The sequence below is a fragment of the Gavialis gangeticus genome, unplaced genomic scaffold, assembly GCF_001723915.1.
Source record: "Gavialis gangeticus isolate Ggan-Ray unplaced genomic scaffold, GavGan_comp1, whole genome shotgun sequence".
Classification (NCBI taxonomy): domain Eukaryota; kingdom Metazoa; phylum Chordata; order Crocodylia; family Gavialidae; genus Gavialis; species Gavialis gangeticus.
Genome location: NW_017729034.1, coordinates 34,663,243 through 34,685,626, shown reverse-complemented (window position 1 = coordinate 34,685,626; position 22,384 = coordinate 34,663,243). Strand labels below are relative to the sequence as shown.

The 22,384-nt window shown below is 42.8% G+C and overlaps 1 protein-coding gene across 6 annotated transcripts in view; it reads left to right on the top strand.

Annotated features, from left to right (window-relative positions):
* The window catches only part of VIT (vitrin), an 84,820-nt gene extending 63,829 nt beyond the window's left edge, over positions 1 to 20,991 (top strand). For 4 of the 6 annotated variants that reach the window (XM_019527212.1, XM_019527210.1, XM_019527209.1 and 1 more), the window contains 6 exons: positions 6,304 to 6,366; positions 9,186 to 9,333; positions 9,780 to 9,883; positions 11,857 to 12,083; positions 15,433 to 15,970; positions 17,626 to 20,991. In XM_019527212.1, the coding sequence (XP_019382757.1) occupies positions 6,304 to 6,366; positions 9,186 to 9,333; positions 9,780 to 9,883; positions 11,857 to 12,083; positions 15,433 to 15,970; positions 17,626 to 17,804 (1,259 nt within the window). In that variant the 3' untranslated portion in view covers positions 17,805 to 20,991. The remainder of the gene's footprint in view (positions 1 to 6,303; positions 6,367 to 9,185; positions 9,334 to 9,779; positions 9,884 to 11,856; positions 12,084 to 15,432; positions 15,971 to 17,625) is intronic. The other 2 variants (XM_019527211.1, XM_019527208.1) reach the window with 1 other exon arrangement.
* Positions 20,992 to 22,384: the final 1,393 nt, after the last annotated feature.

The following is a 22,384-nucleotide window of genomic DNA, read 5'->3' as shown; positions in this document are numbered from 1 at the left end:
CACTGCTGCTGCAGTCCCAGAAGATCCCCAGTACTCCAGGTAAAGCTGCTTGGGCCAGCCCAGGTACTGGCCCCAACCTCTCCTACTCCACAGATTTGTGCCGCTGCTTTTTTCCCCATGGGAACCGCACACCCCTGCTTATGGGGATGCAGCCTGTGAGTTCCTATTTGAAATCTCTGGACTTATCCTGTGAATCATGTTTACCACCTAACAGTGCTAACCCTGGCACCCTTGAAAGGATTTCAAGGTACCCTAGAGTGCCCTAGCACCCTGGTTGAGAATTGCTGGTCTGCCATTCCTGATAAATTGGATATGTAGGGTATGTACACACCAATACTTGGAGCCCTATCACAAGGGAAACTGTTTTAAAAGGGCAGCAGGTTGCACCTTCTAACTGTTCTGCATGAGTAAACTGAGAACAATTCAAATGCAACAATTCAAATGCAGCAAACCCTTGGATGACAGAGCATTAACGCTGGAGCAAGTTTTGCTACATTTGAATTGTTCTCAGCTTCTTTGCACATAACAGTTAGAAGATAGCAGTTGCTGCTCTTTTGAGACATTCCCCTTCTGAAAAGGCCGCTAGTGTTCCTGTGTCCACACCCTCAGGATTGAGATACATTAATTGTTGTTGCAGTAAAATGTCACCAGGTGGCACTGTGAGGTATAGCTTCCTAAACGCAAATTAAGAGCAAATGTTCAGTCTGGGGAAGATGTCATGTTGTTCTCAGTATATCTGGCTATGCAAGGCACTGACCAGATCCTGAGTCTTGGTCTCTGGTAGGAGTCAGTTTTTGAGACTGTGTTGTGCCCTAGCAACTGCTAGACTGAGATTTCTGAGGGAAGGGATTTCTTGCTATGATTACGCAAGTAAGCAAATAAAGCAAGTTAAATTTAGAATGTATTCAGATTCTGTATCAGTGAAAATTCCTGGTCAAAGATGGCATCTATTGAGACTTCTGTGTTGTAATAACTGATAGATAAAACCAGATTAAGTATGTATTTATTCATTTACCGTAAGCAGCAACAAGCAAAAGTTGATGAGAGATTTTGCTGTCATGTGCAGCTGTAGGTGGGGGGTTTCTCTTAAAGAAGTATTTTAGCAGCAAAGGTTCAAAAAGCAGTGAAAAACCCGTAACATAATATGAAGGGATTTATTTATTTATTCTGTTGTAACACTGTATTATATCTGATTGTTCCTGCTTGTTTAAAATGGCATGCATGCCTACTAGCATTAGCTCAGAAAAAGAGCAGCTAGAGTCTGATGTAAGAGGAGCAGGAAGCTAGAGACAACTTCTGTGAAAACCAGAACTGGGGCTTGGAGCATTTTGGTGTTTGTTTCTTTCAGAACCTGATTTCACTGCCTGCATCTACACGAGCTGCTGACTGCGCAGTAGCATCGCATGGTACGAAATGGGACGAGACGCTAGTAGTCTAGCTAGAAGTCCCTTTTGACTCCACAGTAGTAACGAGCTACTGTGCAATCAGCATCACCAAAAAGGTGTTCAGGGACACTACTGCACAGTAACTCCGGTTGCTGCACAGTCATTTAGTACTTGTGTATGTAAGAACTAAATAACTGCGCGGTAACAACCGCGCAGTCAACATCTCATGTAGACGCGGCCCCTGAGTCCTTCCTGTCTCTGTCCCTATTTAGTCTGTTAGAGCACTTGTTGCCTTTGTGGTTAGTCACAATGGGCTAAGGCAGGAAACAGGCCAAGCTACACGTTATGTCTCAATAACCACAGTTCTATTAAATGTTTAACATCTCTTGCAAGTAGAGCATCTTCATGATGCAGCAAAAGCCTTTTCCTCCCTGTGTTTTTTGGTGTTTGGTTCATCGGTTAGGATTAGACACAGAAGCGTACAAGGGAGGCAAGGTAAGAAACCCTCTCAGTGACATGCTTCAGAGAAACTGCAGCAGAAAGGGGCAGAGCCAGTCACGGTACAGCACACGACAGTCTAAACACAGCCCTCCCCCGTCTGGATGGAAAAGGCGAGCTGTGCTTGGCTGCAACACTTTTGGCTATGTCACATGTTTTTCTGGGTTAGTGTACCCATGTCAAAGAAGCTTTTGCTCAAGAGATGAGACAGTTAAAGGCCAGGAGATGAAACTGCATCTGCAGGAGGGTGCTCCCCAGCAAAGGTGGTAAGGCACTCTGTGTGCCTAGAGTGGGACCCACCTGGGTCCTGTCTTAACTAGTGCTGAGAGTCTGAGACACTCATGGCAGCCACCTAAGGTGGGGGAAAGTAAGCTTCCTTTTTTCTATCCCTAAGCTAGTACTTTGTCTCAGAAGTGTGGAAATGAAAAATGTTGCAATAAGAAATGGTCAGACAGAATCTGTGCTTGGGCTCCTGAAGAGTGTATGCTATAGCTGCTGCACTCATCTCCCATTTAACAGCAAGCATTTTCCTGTGTCCCCATCCAGTTTCTAAACTCATTGGTATCTTCATTCATGTTAGATGCCCCATTAAAGTCAAAGCTATCGCAGCTCTCTTCAGAGTTCAGAGGTAACTTCCCTTAATATTAGTTATGTGGATAACCTATGTCTTTCTACTGACAATTTGATTTGCTTTACTGGACAGAGAAACTCTGTCATTCCATAGTTTCTGAACTCTTGTTTATAATTAATTCACCCTCTTTATGTTACCCTCTTGACATTTCCCTTTTGAAGTCTGTCGTATTTCCTCCACGTATGTGTAGGTGTAGGTCTGTAAGAGTCTAAAATACTTCTTATATTGGAATTGGTCATTTTGGCTGCCTGTAGACGTGCTAGTTTCTGTTCTAATTAGAACACGTCAGAGCGGACTCATAGATGTCATAGATGTCATAGACATTAAGGCTGGAAGGGACCTCAGAAGATCATCGAGTCCAGCCCCCTGCCCCGGGGACAGGAAGTAAGCAGGGGTCATAGGATCCCAACAAGAAAAACATTCAGGTTTCTCTTGAATGCGTTCAATGTAGGTGCTTGAACCACCTCCAGTGGCAGACCATTCCAGACCTTGGGGCTCGGACAGTACAGAAGTTCTTCCTTATGTCCAACCTGAAACGGTCTTGCAGGAGTTTATAACCGTTCGACCTTGTAATGGGGTGCTCTGGTGAACAAACGTTCCCCCAGGCCCTGGTGGTCACCCCTGATAAACTTATAGGTGGCCTTCAGGTCACCCTGAGCCTGCGCTTTTCCAGGCTAAAGAGTCCCATGGCTCTCAGCCTCTCGTTATAAGGTCTGTTTTCCTGACCCCTGATCATGCACGTGGCTCTTCTCTGGACTCTCTCAAGCTCCTCCACATCCTTTTTGAATTGTGGAGCCCAAAACTGGATGCAGTACTCCAGCTGTGGCCTCACCAAGGCTGAGTACATTGGGAGAATGACATTGCGGGATTTGCTTGAGAAGCATCTATGGATGCAAGCCAGCGTTTTGCTCGCTTTACTGGCTGCAACATTGCATTGTAGGCTCATGTTCATCTTGTGGTCAGTCCTGACCCCCAAGTTGCTCTCGTCCATAATGCTAGCCAGCATAGCACTGCCAAGCCTATAAGGATCCTGCAGGTTTTTCCTCCCAAGGTGGAGAACCTTGCATTTCTCAGTGTTAAACATCATCAGGTTCTCATCCACCCATTTCCTGAGCCTGTCCAGGTCAGCCTGGATTACCCCCCTGTCCTCATGTGTGGATGCTTTACCGCAAAGTTTGGTATCATCAGCAAACTTGGCCAGTCCACTTCTGACTCCAGTGTCCACATCATTAATGAAGACATTGAACAATATGGGTCCAAGGACAGAGCCTTGGGGGGACCCCACTGGTCACAGGGCACCATGACAATTGACTTCTGTCAACCACCACCCTCTGGGTCCGACCACGGAGCCAGTTCCCCAACCAGTGGATCATGGTGGACCCAAGGCCACAATTAGCCAGTTTTGCCAAGAGGTGATCATGGGATACCAGATCAAAGGCATTTTTAAAGTCGAGATATATGACATCAATCTCTTCTCCCTTGTCCAGGTGATAGGTCACCTGGTCGTAAAAGGAAATGAGATTGGTCAAGCAAAATCTACTCGCAACAAACCCGTGCTGGCTAACCCTCAGGATGTTGCCATTGGCCAGTCCATTAAGGATGGCCTCCTTGATGATTTTTTTTTAAGACCTTCCCCAGGATAGAAGTCAGGCTGATGGGCCTGTAGTTTGCTGGGTCCACTTTCCTCCCTTTCTTGAAGATAGGCACCACATTGCCCTTCTTCCAATCATGGGGCACATCACCAGAGCTCCAGGAGCTCTCGAAGATCCATGCCAGAGCCTGGGCTATGATGCAGGCCAGCTCCTTGATTACTCTGGGGCATAAATTATCAAGGCTGGCTGACTTGAAGGTGTAAAATTAATCAAGTCTGCTGTGCATTCTAATTAGAAGGCTGCAACATGGCCTCACTGTCATGTGTATGAAGCACCCCTCCTCCTGTGTTTTATAATGGCTGCAAGGGCACTTTATCTAAAGCTTGTCAAATAAGCACCCCCATGGCCATTTTAAAATGTGGGGGTAGATTTTTATACCCCCTTTCCATTCACTTTTCACAGATGTAAATGATTGCACAAGGTAGGAGGCAGTAGACAATCAGACTCTGATTTCTCCTACAATTTCCCTTCCTTTATAACATCTAAATTGGTATAATAATCTCTCTCCCTCCCTTCAGTTGCTGCTATTTTGAGCAAAGCATGGAAAGTGAAATGTACAGATTTAAATGTAAAATGTACAACTTTTGCAACAAATTATAACTGTAGTAAGAATGAGCTTCTCTGAGAGAGAGAGTCCAGAAATGTTTCTTTCCTACATCTGCCTCCGTAGTTTATTTCACTGAGGTAGTGTCTGTCACCCCTAGAAAAGTAAAATTAATTACCAGTGTCATGGACACAAAATAAAACTGTGCTTCAAAGAGGACCGCAGTACAATTTGTACTACCAGACTGGGCTTTTATTTCATTGCTGGTCAGGTGAGTTATTGCTTTGGAGAATCTGGAGTTAGGAGGACAGGATATAAAGGTAACACTTCCTCTCCAGTCATTTTGGAAGCTTACTAAAAAATACTTCTCGCACTTAATCCCTGTCACTAAAAATCACAAGAGAGTTGGATTGGGCAAATCCAGCAGTTTAGAGAAGACTGGAAATAACTTGTGTATCTGATCAAGAAGCCTTCTTCCCACCCATTTTAGAGACTGAATGTGATGTTCTGTTTTAATAGCTCTTCTCTGACCATATGATTTCTGGATTAGTAGATGGATATCTCCAGTAGGCAAGAGACCAAAGGCGCAGTTTGAGGCCAATATAAAGAAACAAAATAACCTGATCCCAGTTCTTTCCTTTTCCAGTTAGTTGGGGAAGTGGAAACAGAAAACTCCTTTTGCTATCTCCAGGGAATCCTACATTTTACCTCTCCCTCTACCTCACTGAAGAATCAAACCCTGAGTTTTGCAGCAAAAGTAAACTGTAGAGTTATTGTTCACGATAGCCTACTGCTTCCCTGGTGCATTTTGTCTGTGGTTCTGAAAGTATCCCATTTTGCAGGGAAAAAAAATTAAGAGGCACAAGTCACAAAAACATACTTCTGGTACTCATTTTGTTATTTTACATTTTACCTATGCTAACCAGAAGTAACACAAGCATTTTCCAGAGCAGTCTCCTTATCCACAAAAGGGTAAGGAGTTATGAGGTATTTGTTACCTTCTTCCCTTCAGTGAGTATGGTGCTGGGTAGCCACTTTAGTCTGAAATCAGGCTGAACACAGGGCACAATGGCATCTTGGAGCAGTAGTTTTCAAGCTTTTCAGACTTAAGACATCTCTGAATAATCTCAAGGCACATCTCAATAGGCTCAAGGCATCCTTTGGAAAATGTGATCTCTTATTTTTCCCTCATTTGGGGGTACATAAAAATACTAGTGCAATTCTGCTGCTGCAAAGAGCTCAGAAAGACCACACAAGGGCAGAATGTTTTGGACACTATGGATTCGTATTTGAAATCTCTGGGTTTATTTTGTGAATCATGTTTGCACACCTGACAATGCTAACACTACATGGCACCCCACAGCACCCTAGAAAGGATCAAGACACCCCAGGATGCCTTAGCATCCTGTTTAAAAGCACTGTGTTAGCAACTAACTCATTCAGAGAGGCACGTGCTTTCACAAACAACAGCCTACTTCACCAGTTAGTCTCTACCTAAGGTGCCACCCTGCCCCTCCTCCTTCCCATCGATGAGTTCAGACTCAGAACAGTTCTTGTGCATTTGTCGACTAATCATTTTATTGTTCTCTTCAGGCTTCAGTTCCAAGGAAGAATTGAATCCAAAACCTTTAGAGCCTGTTTCCCAGGGAAATCCAAGTATGTAAATCAGAATTAATTATATAGTTCAGTGATGGGGGGCTTTTTGCTGTTACATGTTACGTGCTTTTGGTGGAATACAGTAAAATAATTTAAATGTTAGCTACTAGAAAAACTTACTACAGAACACACAAGCCTTTGCAACAGAATATTGGACATGCTTTTAAGGTTTCTGGTTTGCCATGGTCCATGTTTCTCTTTGGATGTAAAACTTCTGACTTTGTGGGGGAATATAGCAACAGAGTCTTGATTTACCTAATGTTAAATAAGATACTAGCAGTTCAAGATCTGCTGTGAGAGGCAGATGAATTCCACCATCCAAGAACATTGGGCTTGGAAATATGTCAGGCACAAAAGAGTTTTGATCCGACAGGAGGAAGATGCTAACTGAGGCTCTGGGATCATGCATAGGCAACTGAGCCCTAGTAATAGGAGCATTCCTTTCATCTGACCTGTCTGATGGAGCAGGCTGGGCTCCTGGAATTGGGGCTTCATTTCTTTTGCAACAATTTAATGGAGTAAGTAAGGAGTCATGCAGAAAATAGAACCTGTGCCCACAGCAGGAAGAGAGGCACGTTGAATCTAGAAACCCTCACTCTTCTCTCTACAAAGGCATAGCCCAGAGACCTCTGTGGTCAATGGGAGAATTTCCCACTGAGTTCAACAATCTTTGCATCAGGCCTAGAGGAACCAGTGAAACTGAAGGAAAGCAGAAATTCAGTTAGAGAGAAGACAGACTCTGTTTCACCACTGACAAAAACCCTTCTCTGAGTTGCCAAAGCCCTCAGCTCTTTACTTACGCTGCCAGCAGCTGCTACCGAGCACATGTGGATGGCAAGTACCAAAATTCTGTAGCACAGGGACATGTTATAGCAACATAAACTACATTTAAAGGGGATTTTAAAATAAATATTTAAGTGGATATTGACATAATCCCTATGTTTATTTCTATTACTTAAATGTTTTAATGGCTTGTCTGTGAATGCCAGCCGTATCTTATACTGTCACAGTAATTAAGGGTCCTTAGTACAGAGTCTGTTTAGATTCACTCTGTTGCCCTTGGCTCTAAGACATACAGAGTGCAAAGGACCACAGTTTCATGACCAACAATTACAATGTAAAATGAAATTAGCAGGTGTAACAGAGTCAGAATTCCTGTCCTTCCCGTATTTATAAGTCACTTCTGGTATGGCCTGGCGCCTTTCCCCCGATCGGGCCACAGAGCCTGTGTTGCTGAATTCCTGTTAGCTTTTCTTGCAAATCTGAAAATGCTGGGAACACACTGAAGTCTTTGTCAGGTGAGGGGCTCATAACGTCTTATTTGTCACAGAGAGTAGTCTCACAGAAGTCAATGGCCTTTCCTAATTTCTATACAAGGCAAAACATGCACATAATCAGAACCCCTTAAAAAAAGGCCTTTTGTCACATAGTCAGATCACAGGAAAGGATTTCACTTTAAGGAGCTGAAACCTCAGGATAATTTGGTCCTTGATGAAGGCTGTATTGTTGTAGGAGCCTATCCTTGCCCCATGCTCACTTATGAATGACCACAGTTCCTTGTCATGCTTCCAGCATTTAGGATTTGTGAAATTAGAAAAACAACAGCCAAGCTACTGAGAAAACAAAGTCATTAGATGGGAAGTCAGTTACATAATCTGGTAGCAACAATCAGTACTGTGTACCATTTGGGTTAATTTATAATTAAAATGTACTCATTCTTGTTAATCTGATTGGTAGGAAGTGACATTAAAGAATAACTTGTGGCTTACACTGAGGAAAAAATGTTAATTAGCACTGTAGTTGAGCCAATTTTAGTCCCATTCCAGTCAATGATGTTTCTTTGCCCATTGACTGGTATAGAGGTAAAAATCAGTTGGTTAATGGCTGCATATACCATTTGCAGAGAAATATGGATATACGTAATGTAAGAGGGAAGAATTTGGTTAGGCTAAGCACAGCTTTTTAGAGTGCAATTTTCAGTAGAATGAGCCAATACGGTAAGGCATATATGTATTTAAGGGTTTGAAATTAAAGTAAAAAAGAGCCTATACTAGATGTGAAAAAAACACAAGGTTGTCATCCTTGGGATAATTCTGCCTCAGACCATGGTCGCTGAAGCCTTCAGTGATACCACAAGCCACATTTCTGGAATTGCTTTTATCAGTGACTTAAAGAAAGCGCAAAAAAATAGCTGCACAGAGGAAGGTAAAATCCTCAGTAACGCCTATTCACAGTACAACAGGTTTGGGAAACAGAAGGGCATGAGATACACATTAACATACTTCCAGTACAATGCCAGTGGCACAAGAGAAGTGCAGGGCTATCCCAGCCCATGGTATAGCAGCCATGAACAGGAATACACAGCAGCCTAAGTGGCCCAGGGTTGAGGAATCGGGTCTGTGCTTCACCTGCCCAGCCTCCTTTGAGGGAAACTCTGGGAGTTTTGCCATTTATTTCAGTAGAGCCCAGAATTCAGCTTCAAACTCTTGTTGGAATGAATGGATTGTCCCCAACCTGCTGATTAGGATTAATGTTGTAGGTGATAAATCATTTGTGCTATATCCTTTACAGTGACTAGGCCAAATATTAGCATAATTGGGTGAAATTCGATGGCCTGTATTATATAAGAGGTCAGGCTAGATGACAAAGTTGCTTCTGTAAACAAGGATAGACTGACTTGTGTGTAGGGTGTTTCCATTGCGGGATAGGTTGCCAGGTACAGATGAGACACTTTGATGTGAGATTAAAAAGCATCCATTAAAGAATAAAAGTACCCAGCAATGCTTGATTCTTCTTTTCCCCTTTATGTCTCATCTTAGACTGCAAAGTTGATTTGTCCTTCTTGATTGATGGGAGCTGGAGCATTGGTAAACGCCGCTTTCAGATCCAAAAACAGTTCCTAAGTGATGTGTCTCAGGCTCTTGATATTGGTATAGCTGGTCCTCTCATGGGCGTCATCCAATATGGGTAAGAGTGACTTATATTTGGTAGTCTGCCAGTTAGATCTGCCTCTACCTTAGCCTGCAGGAGTGTTCTATGTCTTTCTTCTTATTAGAGTTTACTTTCAATGACAGAAATGACCTAAATAGTTTAAAATTCAATCCATGAAATGTAGGGGAAAACAGATAGTTTTATTCTATTAGGAAAAATCTACTTAATTACCTTTAAGGCTTGAATGCATGTAAAAAAGTTGCTGTAGGTTGGACTAGATCAGGGTGGGCAAAATATGGCCCTTGGGCCAGATCCATCCTGCCAACAGATTTGATCCAGTCCACAGGTGGACAGCCACTGACTCACTGGATCTGGCCCACGGGTTCCCTTTGCCCAAGAACATTACTAAATCTATTATAAATGGGAACATGCTGCGTGTGAAACAGAAATTAACAACTTCTTTCTTCCTTTTGACCCATTAGTGATGACCCTTCAACAGAATTTAACCTCAAAACTTATGCAAACTCCAGAGATCTGAGAAATGCCATTGAGAAAATTTCACAGAAAGGAGGGCTTTCCAATGTCGGTATGTAACCTGGGCTTAGCTGCTTTGATGCTATTTACCACAAGGAAGAACGAAGGGATATGGAATCCCACTTTTGGTAGACATACAGGCTAGGGGCAGACATTCAAAAAGCCTGAGCCTGAACTGATTCAATCTCTGCAGGTTAGTTTAACCTGGCTAGGCTGAACTGGTTTAAAAACAGACAGACATTCTCTCTGGACTGAGCAAATTCAGGCACATGCCTGCAGTGGCTCAGGCCAGAAGCCGGGAGGTAGTAGCAGCCCTCCCTTCCCTTCTGCAGGGAGCTGAGCTGAGCGGGGCATGGCAAGACCCCAGCAGGACTCTCTCATTAGGGAGGTCTGCCTGCATCGTCCCAGGTTTTTTCCTGCTGGCTGCTCAAGGGGCGGGAGTGTAGCCTCACCAGGCAAGGGGGGAGAGGGAGATGCAGTGCATGCATCTGTTGATGATACACAGCTTTTTAATCTCCCTCCTTGTCATCATACTTTCTGCAACAATATGACAGGCAAGTAAGCCAGCTGAGGGCTGATAATGATAACAGTCTTCATCACCCAATTAGCAAAACAATGGCCTCTCTCCATTACTTCAAACTTCATAAACAGCTTACCAGCAGACCTGTTGATTAGCTCCAAACAGCCCTAAGCAGTCACTGTTTTGACTGCCTTCCCCAGTGAAACTGGAGAGCGAGACACACACAGACATCTCTTGGCTTTAGCTAGCATACCACATGCCTAGGGTCCATGGGGCTGGGGTCCATGCTGTGGAAGATGGGAGGAAGGGAGGGAGGAAGGGGATTTCCTGCTTGAGTAGCGAGTGGGGGAGCGGTAGGGCAGGGGGAAGCCAGGTAAACCCTGCTGTGTCTGCAGTCTCTGCTGGAGCCTTACACAGCATTAGCCAGCATACCACATGCTGGCTATAGTCCATGATGTGGCAGAGAGGAGGAAGGGATCTCTGCTTAAGCAGTGAGGGGGAGGGGGGCACAGGGAAGCTAGCAGACCCTGCTGTGCCTGCAAGTCTGCCAGGGAGCAGAGGGGAGAGGCCAGCGCTGCTGTGGAGCACAGAGCTCTGCCCAGCCCAGAGAGCATGCTGGGATGCTGGGTGACTGATTTAATTTAAACCAGCAAGGGGACTGGGACAGATATTGCATAAACTGATTTGACTCAGATCAGTTAAGTCTGATACTACATTCCACCAGGTTTATCTCAAACCGGTTTCAGCCATTTTCAAACCTGTTTATGTGCACTGAACATCTGTTCTATTACAGGTTTAAACCAGTTTTTGATCACTTAAACCAGATTATGTGTAATGTCTGTCCCTAGCCACAATCCCCTTGCAGTGCCATGAGATTAGCTTTGGGATCTGATGCTCCAAAATATGCCCCTAACACCTTGTGGTGCATATACTGCTATAATACTGACAGGAACATTGCAGCTGCTCTGTCATTCCACTAGAACTCCTTGGTGGTCAGATGGATTTTAATGCCGATGACTTTGGTGCTAGCAAGGGGAATGTTAAACCCACAAATGAAAAAGAAAAGTTATTCTATTTTTAAAAAAATCCTAGTTCTATCTTTCTTACCTCATGGAAGGTTGTGGAATACAGAGAAGGTTGGATGGTGACACATTTCTCCATTATCCTTATCACCAGCAGCCACTGGCATATCTAAGATACTTGCTATCTTTGGCAACCCATCAGAGATTGTATGAAGGGCAGAGAAGGCTTATGATATTTGTTACTCTAGTAGTAGGGTAGAGCAGATGTTTACAGCATCAGAGGTATTTTCCTATCTCTGTAGCTGTTTCAGCTCTGCCTGCAAAAGCACATCTCAGCAATGCTCTAAGTCTTGAGTTCAACCTCTGGCTAAAGATCAATGAATAACATTAGCTACAAGAGTTTAATATTCCCATATATTTATGGACAGACAAAACACTGTGCATAGGATAAATCCCCAACTCTATACTGTACTTCTCTTCCAGGGAGGGCACTTTCATTTGTTAACAAAAACTTCTTTTCGGATGCCAATGGGAACAGAGGCGGAGCACCCAATGTGGCCATCGTGATGGTGGATGGGTGGCCTACTGATAAGGTGGAGGAGGCCTCCAGACTGGCCAGAGAATCTGGAATCAACATTTTCTTTGTCACCATTGAAGCAGCTGATGAAAATGAAAAGCAGAATGTTATTGAACCCAACTTTGTGGACAAGGTAGTGGCAAGCAGGATACATGTGGGTTAGGTTGCAAAGTCTTCCAAAGTTCTCAGGGTGTTTACTTTCTAAGAGTCTGATTACAGCCAGCTTGTAGGAGGCACCATCTCCCCTGGTTGCTTCTTCTTAAAGATTATGGCTTCCCTGTTTATGTTGACCAGATATCCATGCAACATACATGTGTTAAAAACGATCAGCAAAGCTACAGTTCAGAACTTGAAATTGTATCAGTCTCAGGTCTATTACATGCTGCCTTTGCTAGCAAAGTCCATTTTTCTTAATGGTTGCTGAACTGAGAAGGATCCTTTCTTAACACAAGAATCAGAGTATTTGATGAAGTAGCTTGATGCTTACAAAAGCTCATGCCTCTCTAAATCAGTTAATTTCAAAGGTGCCACCCTGCCTGCTTGGTAACACAGCTAGATGCCTCTCTGGCAATAGGAGAGTCCCCTAAAGGGGAAAACCATAGCACGTGGACTCTAGAAAATGCCATAAAACAGGCCTTGTGAGGAATAACACTGCCCCAGCAAGCAAGTAGGCATAGATAAGTGAACACTGGAAGTCTTTTCCATCTCTTAATTCCTACAGTGTTGTATTCCATGAACCATCTCAACTAAGCACATATACCACTATGGCTGTGTGTAGCTTTTGCTTATAGGCCCGCACTATAGAATGAACAGAACACAAAATAATGAGGCAACAGAAATATCAGCCCTAAGAATTCCCAACGCTCCGATTACCATCCTCCCCTTCTTTTGAATTCTTAAATGATTGAGCAGGTAGGAAGCTTCAGTAGAAACTAGAGTTGTAAACTGTAATACAAGGAAGTGTATGAAATGATTTGTTCATGATTGCTTTTCCCAACTTGGGGATTTTGTGTGTGTGTTATGAAGTTAAACCCAACAGATGGAAACCTGAAGTAACTGTATTGAAGACAATGGAGTTACTGTGAATATACAGTCCCATAAGCGGAAGTAAGATTTTATCCCGAAGTTATTTGTGCCCTACAGCATTTCTCCCATTTAGTAAAATAGGAGAAGACTTGTCAGTCTATAAACACGTCTGTGGATTTGTACATCAATAAAACTGCCCAAGCCAAGATCTCAGACTATTAATCAGAAAACAAAACTTTTGACCCTGGCATAAAATTTCTGTTGTTTAGTTTCAGTATCTTTATTTTGAATTTTCATTAAATCCCTAACTGGGCCTGAGGTAATACAAGGCATAAACCTAAAATTTTCAGCTTCCTTGGGCTGAAACTTGTTGTGGCATAAAAGTTAGTAGCCAGTTTGGGATTCTCTGTTTACCGTGGATGCTATATATCTGTCACGGCACTCTGGAAGTGTACAAAAGATATTTTAAAACCATTCAGATATTTTTTCACATTCTAGCCAAGAGCAAATTTATTTTAAAACACACGACTTTATAGTCAGTTACTAATACAGTTTGATGAAGGCTAAATCTGTAGGTATTCTGAAATTACATACGTCTGATATATTAATGGTTAAGGCACGTCATCCAATGGCCATGTATCCAATTATTCTTTTTCTCATTTTTTGAATAAAAATGTAAAAGTGACCAGACCTTTTTATACAGTGATGGTATCTTGAAATGGCCACTACAAGGCAGGTTTAGTTAGGACTTCAGTGATTTGGAAGCATTCACATGCACATGCTAGCCTGAAATCAAACTGGGTGTTCAGCTTGCTTTTATGAGAGTTCTTTAATGAAACCAAACCCAGTCTCTATAAGAGATCACAGAGTGCAGGTATATTATAACTACTCAAGATAATGGTTTAATAAACTTATTTGTCATCTCAACTCTTTTTCTCATAAATAAAGAAATGTCTTGTTACACTTTGAGTAAGAATAAATCCCAACACATTTTACAGTGTGGATAGGGAGAACATGCGTCCTCTGCCATTGCAGATTGGCCCTAGTACTGGATGCCTATTTAAACAACACTGCAGGGTGGAGCCGTAGGTGGAAAAATGCCAGAGCAGGCAGGGTTCAGGAAGCAGAAAGGAAGTCAGTAGGTATTTTCAGAAAGCTGCCTTTCTCGGAGCAACACTAAAGATGATTTTGTGCAATTTCTACTGTCAGTCTGCCATGGAACACATTTCCTCTGCATTTCAAATCCTGCAATGCCGTGCACTGGGCTGTCTCCAGTCAGCACTTAAATTGGCCTTTAATCTCATTTTCATTTCATTTTTAAAAGGCAAAGCTTCAGTCAGTCTCTGTGAAACTGCCAGAGACAAAGAGGAAGGAGGAAAGCAGGGGACTCAAACAGGAAGGCAAAAGATGGTATCTTGTGATTGGCTGGGGCAGAGTGTCAAGGTAAATTTTAAAAAGAGAGGCAAAAACTGAAGAGGATAAACATAGGCAGGATATGCAGTGAAGCCTAAACCAGCACATGCAGTGACTCACTCACAGCTGTTGTAATATAGGTTTGCTGAGGGCAGAGGCAGCTGCCTTGTCTTCTGTGGAAGCTCAGGTGCAGAAATACAACTGGAGTTGTCAAACGCTCTCATCACAATGGTTGAAACATTACCACCCTAACCTAAACCTTAAATGCATCTAACCTTGCCTCTACCATAACCTGCATCCCCTCCCTCCATCCAACCACCCCTGTTCTACCTCCTTTTGATCCTTCTCCTGTCAGCTCTGGAAGACCCTCTTCAGACTTGCTCCCCATGCACATTCGCTAAAATAAGCACTTCTGGCTCTTGGCTAAAAAAGATTAAATTAAATTTTAATTCTGGAGCCAGCAAAATGATGAAAGCCTATCCTTAGACTTCCACATCATCAACACACTTGTTTACAACATTTCAGTTGCGTAATCTTCTCTTGTGGCTGAGATGACATGAACCCAAAGCACTGCAGCTTAACACGGAGGAGCCAGGCTGTTTGCAGGGTTGAAATGTAAAGGAGCCCCCATTTATGTTGAAATAGAGAAGAAAGGATGTAGAGAGTCATTGCCAGACAAATACAGAAATCCAACAAAGACACTTTTCCACAGTGAAGCTGCAGCAATTAAGTGAAGACATCTGTCTGAAAGAAATCTGTAGTTTTGGCATTGTGTGTAAGATTTAGACTAAGTACTCCAGAACCTGTTCATAACCCCTCCCCACCATATTCAGTGGGTGGTAACATTTCAGACTGAATTTATCCAGTTGAGATAATTTCGATAGTTCTATCACATGTTCTGTAACTAAAAGGGGTAGGAAAGCTAATGCTTTAGCTGAATGTAAATGATTATTTTGACACCCCCTCCCAAGAAACCTAGTGAAATTAAACTAAATCCTTATAATGGTTGATAAATGCTCTGTTACTTTTGCCTCTCTCTCCAGGCTGTATGTAGAACAAATGGCTTCTATTCCATTAACGTACCAAGCTGGTTTAGCCTACATAAGGTAGTCCAGCTCTTGGTGAAGCGGGTCTGTGACACTGATCGACTGGCTTGCAGCAAGACCTGTCTAAATTCAGCTGACATTGGATTTGTAATAGATGGGTCCAGCAGTGTTGGCACTGGCAACTTTCGCACTCTTCTCCAATTTGTGGCCAACATAAGCAAAGAATTTGAGATTTCAGACACCGACACCCGGATTGGAGCTGTGCAGTACACATATGAGCAGAGGCTGGAGTTTGGTTTTGATAAGTACAGCACTAAGCAAGATGTACTGAATGCCATTAAGAGAATCAACTACTGGAGTGGAGGGACCAGCACTGGAGAAGCCATCAACTATGCCTCTGAGCACCTGTTCAGCAAATCCAAGCCCAATAAAAGGAAGATAATGATTCTCATTACCGATGGCAGGTCTTATGATGATGTCCGGGTGCCAGCCATGACAGCTCATCAAAATGGTAAAATAGTGCTCTTCCTTCAGGGTTATTGACTCCACCTTGGTATGGTACCTTAACATTTATCAAGAAAAGACCCATCAGGCACAATTCTGTTTCACTTTATGGACCCAAATGACAGTTGTCCAACTGCATAAGTGCCATTTTTGGTGATTACACATTGATTATGATTCTATTACTCCAGTTGAATGGATATGTAAGCGTGCTCAGTGAACAGTTGGCTGTGCATTAGGCATGCAGCTACACAGCTATGTATGTATGTGCATACATGGATGATGTGTAAATTACAAAACTACCTAGCAAAAACCTGTGACTAGAAGGTGTTAGATGGGAGGAGTGGGAAACAGCTCCCATATTTTAGCCCCAATACATAAGTGGTTATGGCCCTCCCCACTTTACCCAGAGGGAATTTGAATGTACATATCTCTAGCTTCCTATACCGGTGCTGAAACCACAAGGCCACAGGTTAAGCATTATCCAGAACTCTCTCTAGCACCCCTTTTGAAGCTGCCACCCGGAACAGCCAAGAAAAAGGTGTGGGGCCAAGAGACAGAGAGCAAGCTAGGGCATATGTGGGCCAGTGAGATGGCAACTGCTTTGGAAAGCAGCAGATCAGGTTCTAGCTTGGCTCCTTGTTCCCTATGGAATAGAAATGTCTCATCCATTTTATCAGATGAGAATTGCAGTGATTCCAGCTCAAAGAGCAGGGCTAAATAGGGAACTAGCTAATTCTTGGCCTGTGGCATAGTGTTTAGAGCACTGTTCTTGGATGCAAGCTCAAGCCCTCTCCCCTGTGAAGAGGAGGGCTTAACAACTTGGTCTCCTGCTTCCTGGGCAAATACCATAACCACTCAGACACTGGAGCTAGAACACCGGAGGGCCTTTATCCTGGTTTCTCAGGACTTATGCTCTCACACATGTTAGAAGCTTACATGCCCACATGGCACTGGTATTAGAATTGTAAATTGTGTTTAAGTGACACCGTCACAACTGGAAAACTGCCTTCTGGGTGCCTGAAAGGCAACAGAGTTCTGCTCTTCGTTTTCTATTACAGCACACTATCAGAGGAGATTTGCAAAGCCCACCATACTCTGCAGTATGGCCCACTCAAATCTGACTAGGGCCTGGTGAGAAAATGGAGGAGAAACCTCTAAGAAAACATCACAGGCAGGTCCAGCAGCTGTGTTGTTTATAAGCTTACTTTTGATTTCAGTTTACAGTAAATGTACACTTTGCATAGAACTATACCAACTACCTATAAAAGTCTGCTATTTTAAAATATTTTTTGCCATGTGCAAGACTTTTTGAGACCAATTTGTTCCTTCTCCCTCTCTACCCTGAATATACTCTTCTATCCCTGTGCTGTAGGTTTCCAAAGAATTACAGAGCAATTCTGTCACAGGAACAGATTAAATCGGATATAGATGGCTTTCTGGTGTCCCTTTCAAATTTTCCATTCTAGGCAACAGAGTGAGAGTAGGGGCAAAAAAGCCATTAACTTTAGATGGAGGGAATAAAAATAGTCTCCATTGTACCTTTGGATAGTGTTTTTCAAGAGAGACAGCAGAGAATCTTGCCCTTCTTTTTTATGTCCTGATCATTACAGTTTGCAATACTTGTCTAGTTTCAACGCAAAGGTTATTTTGAAATACATTATCCTCAAGCTCTGGCTTTCTTTACAGGAGTCATAGCATACTCCATAGGAATTGCATGGGCAGCCCAGGATGAATTGGAAGCCATTGCAACAGACCCGGATAAAGAGCACTCCTTCTTTGTGGATGAGTTTGACAACCTCTACAAATTTGTTCCCAAGATCATCCAGAACATTTGTACAGAGTTCAATTCTCAGCCGCGGAACTGATCAAATCAGGCACAGTATCATACTAACGCTGGATCACTGAGTGTCTCACAAAAGATGCACAGAATGCTATACAAGTAATGCCAGCTATGAGTCCAAGATATACCAGCAGAGTAGTTCCCTGGCATTTTTGCATTAACAAGGTTGATCTCAGCTCTATTCCCTATGCATGGTAATGCTCTGCTAGACTGATATGTTTTTCCTTTTTGCGGGTTTCAAAACTCTGTTCTGACTGGAGAAAGGCAAGGTACAGTTAGGATCCTTGAGAAAAGAAAGGACATGATTCAGATTTGTGGTTTTGAAATGTGTTTCCAAAACGGGTTTGCAAAGCAGTTGTCAGTATAAAGCCCCAAGCTCATTTGATTCATGCCATTGTGTGCTGGAGAACCCCCTTAAAGAAGTGCTCTACCCCTCCCCAGTGGTTCTCAAGCAGTGAGGTGTGAACTACTGTGGGTCAGCAGAGCACTTCCAGGGATTGCCCAACATGCTGGTTTCAGTGGGGAAACGTTTAATGTTCTCACTGATGCTTTCTGCTAGGTGGCCAGTCCAGATCTTTGAACTTCCAGAAGCAAATCCTGAACACCTGTCTCTTAAGCTCTATACAGGTTTTTGGGGATTTTTTTGAATGTCAAATTTCATTAAAGTATATATATTCCACAGCAACCAGGTTTGCAAATCAGTTAGGAGGAAAGAACCAAACTACAATGGATCAGAGCAGCTGAGAACAGTGGCAGCTCTAAACATCTCCTGAAGCTGTAGCACTGTTGGAGAAGGAGCAAACCATGAACATACCAAACACTGGAAATTTAAACAAAATCCCCCACTTCTCTCCCCCCCCGCCACACACACTTTCTCTCTAATAGCATTTGCTTTTAACATTGTCTCCTTAGCACTGTTCTAACGTTACTGTAATTTGCCAGGTGTCTGAGCTCTGTATTTTCAACAAGGGCTGGGAGAAAAGATTTTAGGGAAAGGGTTTTGATTATAAAATGGTCCACAAACGGGGGTTAGGGGGAGCTTGAGGACCACTGCACCACGACCCAGGCTTGCTTCATTTTGGTTCCATCTGCAGAATGGATAGTAAACAAGAGCAAGGGATGCTTTTGTTAAGGATTTGAGGGATGTTATTTTAGTGGGTTATTGTTTTTTTGTAAATACTGGCAGAAACAAGATTTCCAGTGTTGGAGCCATTCTGTATATATAGTACTTAGGGTTGAGTACTATATATTCTCTGGCTCATAGCATATGTATTGCACTGCTTTTGACCATACCAGCTATAGGTGGCCAGCTCCTTATTGAAAAAGGCATGATAAATCATCACCAGGAAACAACGCCAGGGGTGACACATTAGGGAGAGGCTTGGAAGAATTATGCTTTAATTAGGAAGTGCAGTTATCTGTTTTTCCACTTAGTAGAACTTGAGAGAACAAGTTAATTAATCACAATTATGGACAGAAAGAAGAAGTAAACGTGGGTTGAGAGCAAGCAAGAGTGTCTAGCTTTGTGCACTGCAGAAGCTTGTGGGAGGCAAATATCTCTAGGCATTGCAGCACACTAAAATAGAAATGGTTGAAATATCAATTCTGAGTGTATTTGCACATCACAACTTTTACAGTTCCTGTCCTCTGCATAAATAAATTATCTGCTATCTTTAAAACCTCCTTGTGCAAAAATGTTAATTAAAGTAAATGAATAGCTAAGGAGAAATCCAGGTTTGAAAATGTTGGGCTACAATTAAAGAATTGGGCTACAGTTAAAAAAAAATCCCACAATAAGCGATACAAAAAAAAAATCAATCTGGGTAGTACAACTGCTACAAATCTGTTTAATTTTATAACTGGTAGTCTTATTAGGAGGAGCAGTTGTATTACATTGGGAATAGTCAAATCCCTGTCTCTTCTGGCAGAAATGTATTTCATTCCACTCATTTAATTCATTCCAATTAATTTAATTCAGTATCACAGATAGAAGGCATAAGGGTCACTGCAGATGGCTAAAAGATGTGGAAGTTAGTGATAAAAGGTTTGAGTCTTGCAGTGTCTTCCTCCTGTCTTAAAAAGTAACAATAAAAAATTAGTGATAAGGCAAAATCTTAAATCAGAGCAGCAGAATCCCACCCCCTTCTTCAAATCTTCAGTGTTGCTGCTGACACACTAAAGCAGCTTATATGGGCTAGACAAAACTCAAGACTCAAAATTGAGTAAGAGAAGTGTGGACCAGTTACCAGATTTACTTGTTGAAAAGCTCTTTTCCCTTCTTAAAGGCTGGCTGAGAATCCTAAATGTCTAAGGAAAGGGCATATTTAGCTTCGTGTTTTAGCTTCTCAGCTACTCTTCATATTACAGGTTATTTTTCAATGCAGCAAAATGTCACTGCATATTTAGTTCAAAACAGAATGTACTGTATCAACAAAGTAGATACTAAGATACTTCCAAGTTGATCACTTCTTCTCTGTTAACAGCACAAATACCAGAGAAGTTAGGGCATAATAATTAGGTCTGTTTGCATGCTTAGGAGATATACTCATTCCTTTGCACATTTTAATCTTAAGAATAGCAACCTCTCAAGCATTTATCACAAGAGTTTTAAAATATGTTCTTACAAGTAGCAGTCGTGGCCATGCCATCCTCTTTTCAAACATGCAAAGTTGATCTTAAAAGGAACTTAGGGGTTTGGATTGGGTTGGAATTTTTGGTGGCTTAGCTCCGTTGAACAATTATTCTCTATGATGACTGAATGACATACGGATTTTGGCGGTTCTCGATATGATTTGTTAGGTTGCCAGCTCCAGAAAAGTGAAAAGGATTTGAATATTAAGAATGCCTCAGTGTTGATATCCTTTTAATAAATATGGCAAATGTAAAGGGTTTAAAGGGCATATTCTACAAGGATTAAAACTACTGCTAACCACCAGGGGAAATATAATGCATGGACCCAATGCCAAATGTACTATTGTATTTTCTATTTTACCTGTTGACAGCATCCAAAATAGATAGTTCATGTACTAAAAAGCCTTGGAAAGAATATTTTGGTAAACCATGGGATAACATGTACATCTTAAGTTTTTGTCCTTGTATATTTGTTAGAGAAGGAAGCAGAGCTCCTTTTGTAACACAGGGGCTATCTAAAGAGCTTTTCATAATACAAGTTGCTAAACCTTTTGCAATAAAGAAACCCCAAAAGATGTGCAGTTCATGTTGTCTCATACATTTGAGATTTACATTTTCTCCAAAAAATGGATAACCAAACACTGCTGTTGCAATTTAGTTTTTAAAATGGAAACAGGTCTTTCCTATATCTAATCTGTGAAGTTCAGCAGGAGCCACGGTATTATCATCAAAAGATTTTTGAACTTTCATGTTTAATGTACTCAGATAAATTACATCAAATGCTGAAAACTGTGCGCCCAACAGTATAAACTAGCAGAGCAATAATTTAAGAAGCAGCAAAGGACAACAATAAGACATTTTTACATGATGCCAAAGAATCAGAGAAACATCCTGTGAAGGCTCAGGATTAAGCAGACCTCGAGTAGAAAAACCTCTGTGCTAGTCAGCCAAACACACCCTCCCTACTGTTAAATCAGGCAGAGACAGGCGGCTCTGGCATATTTGACCCCTTTTAGGAATGAAATCAATATGCCGTGTATGCTGATAATTACCAGATACATTTTGTACCTGTGTAGGTGGTGGGATTAGAGATTTAGGGCTAAACCCATTCAAGGATTTGGATGTCATCTTTCAGCATTGTAGCATTTTTGTTTTAGGCACCTTGCTCCTGTAGCAGGAGCCACAGTTTGAGTTAGATTCAAAGTCTCTCTCAGACTTTGCTGGGGGCTGACTGTACTGCTGCTACCTGCATGGCAAATAGTGCAGCCCCATGTGTGAGAGCTGCCCCGGGCTTGGAGCTGCCCTCTAACACCTCTAGGTCTGAACTCTCTCTTCCCTGGAGCTACGTGCATAAGCCCTTTCTGTTAAAAATGGTGGTTATGGAGCTGCTGCAGCTCCCTCATCGCATCTGTCGTTTCAATACATGGGCTAGGCAAGAGATCAGGAGTTCACTTTCCATGCCACATCCTAAGTCACATGGGGGCACCATCCTCCTCCCTGCTAGAGAGGGAAAGTGAGGGGGATCCCGGTTTCCTCTTTGCCACAGAAAAACATGGATTTTCTCCTCTAAAGTTCCAGCTGCTTCAGGCTGCGGGGGAGCAGGACACTGCAAAGGTGCCACAGCCAGGCAGAAGCACACGTGCGGCAGCCAGGCAGTGCGGAGGACAGCAGCTTCCGCAGCTCCCAACAGGCGAGTCTATGGGTGGAGGCAGTACCCACAGGCAACACTGGGAGGCAGAGGGCACAGGCAACACATGGGGGGGGACGTGCCCCCCAGATTTCTGTACTACAGGGGTGCAGGGCTGGAGCCTGACCAAACCAGCTCTGCAGCACAGCGGGTAGGACCTAGTGCAGGAAGGAGCACCACGCTGCCATGGTGAGGTGTGATAGTAGTGCAGAGTTGTGCTCCCACTGCTGCTGGGCAGGCAGGAGGCACCTCACCTTGGCAGCCATGGTGGTATACTGCTCCCTCCC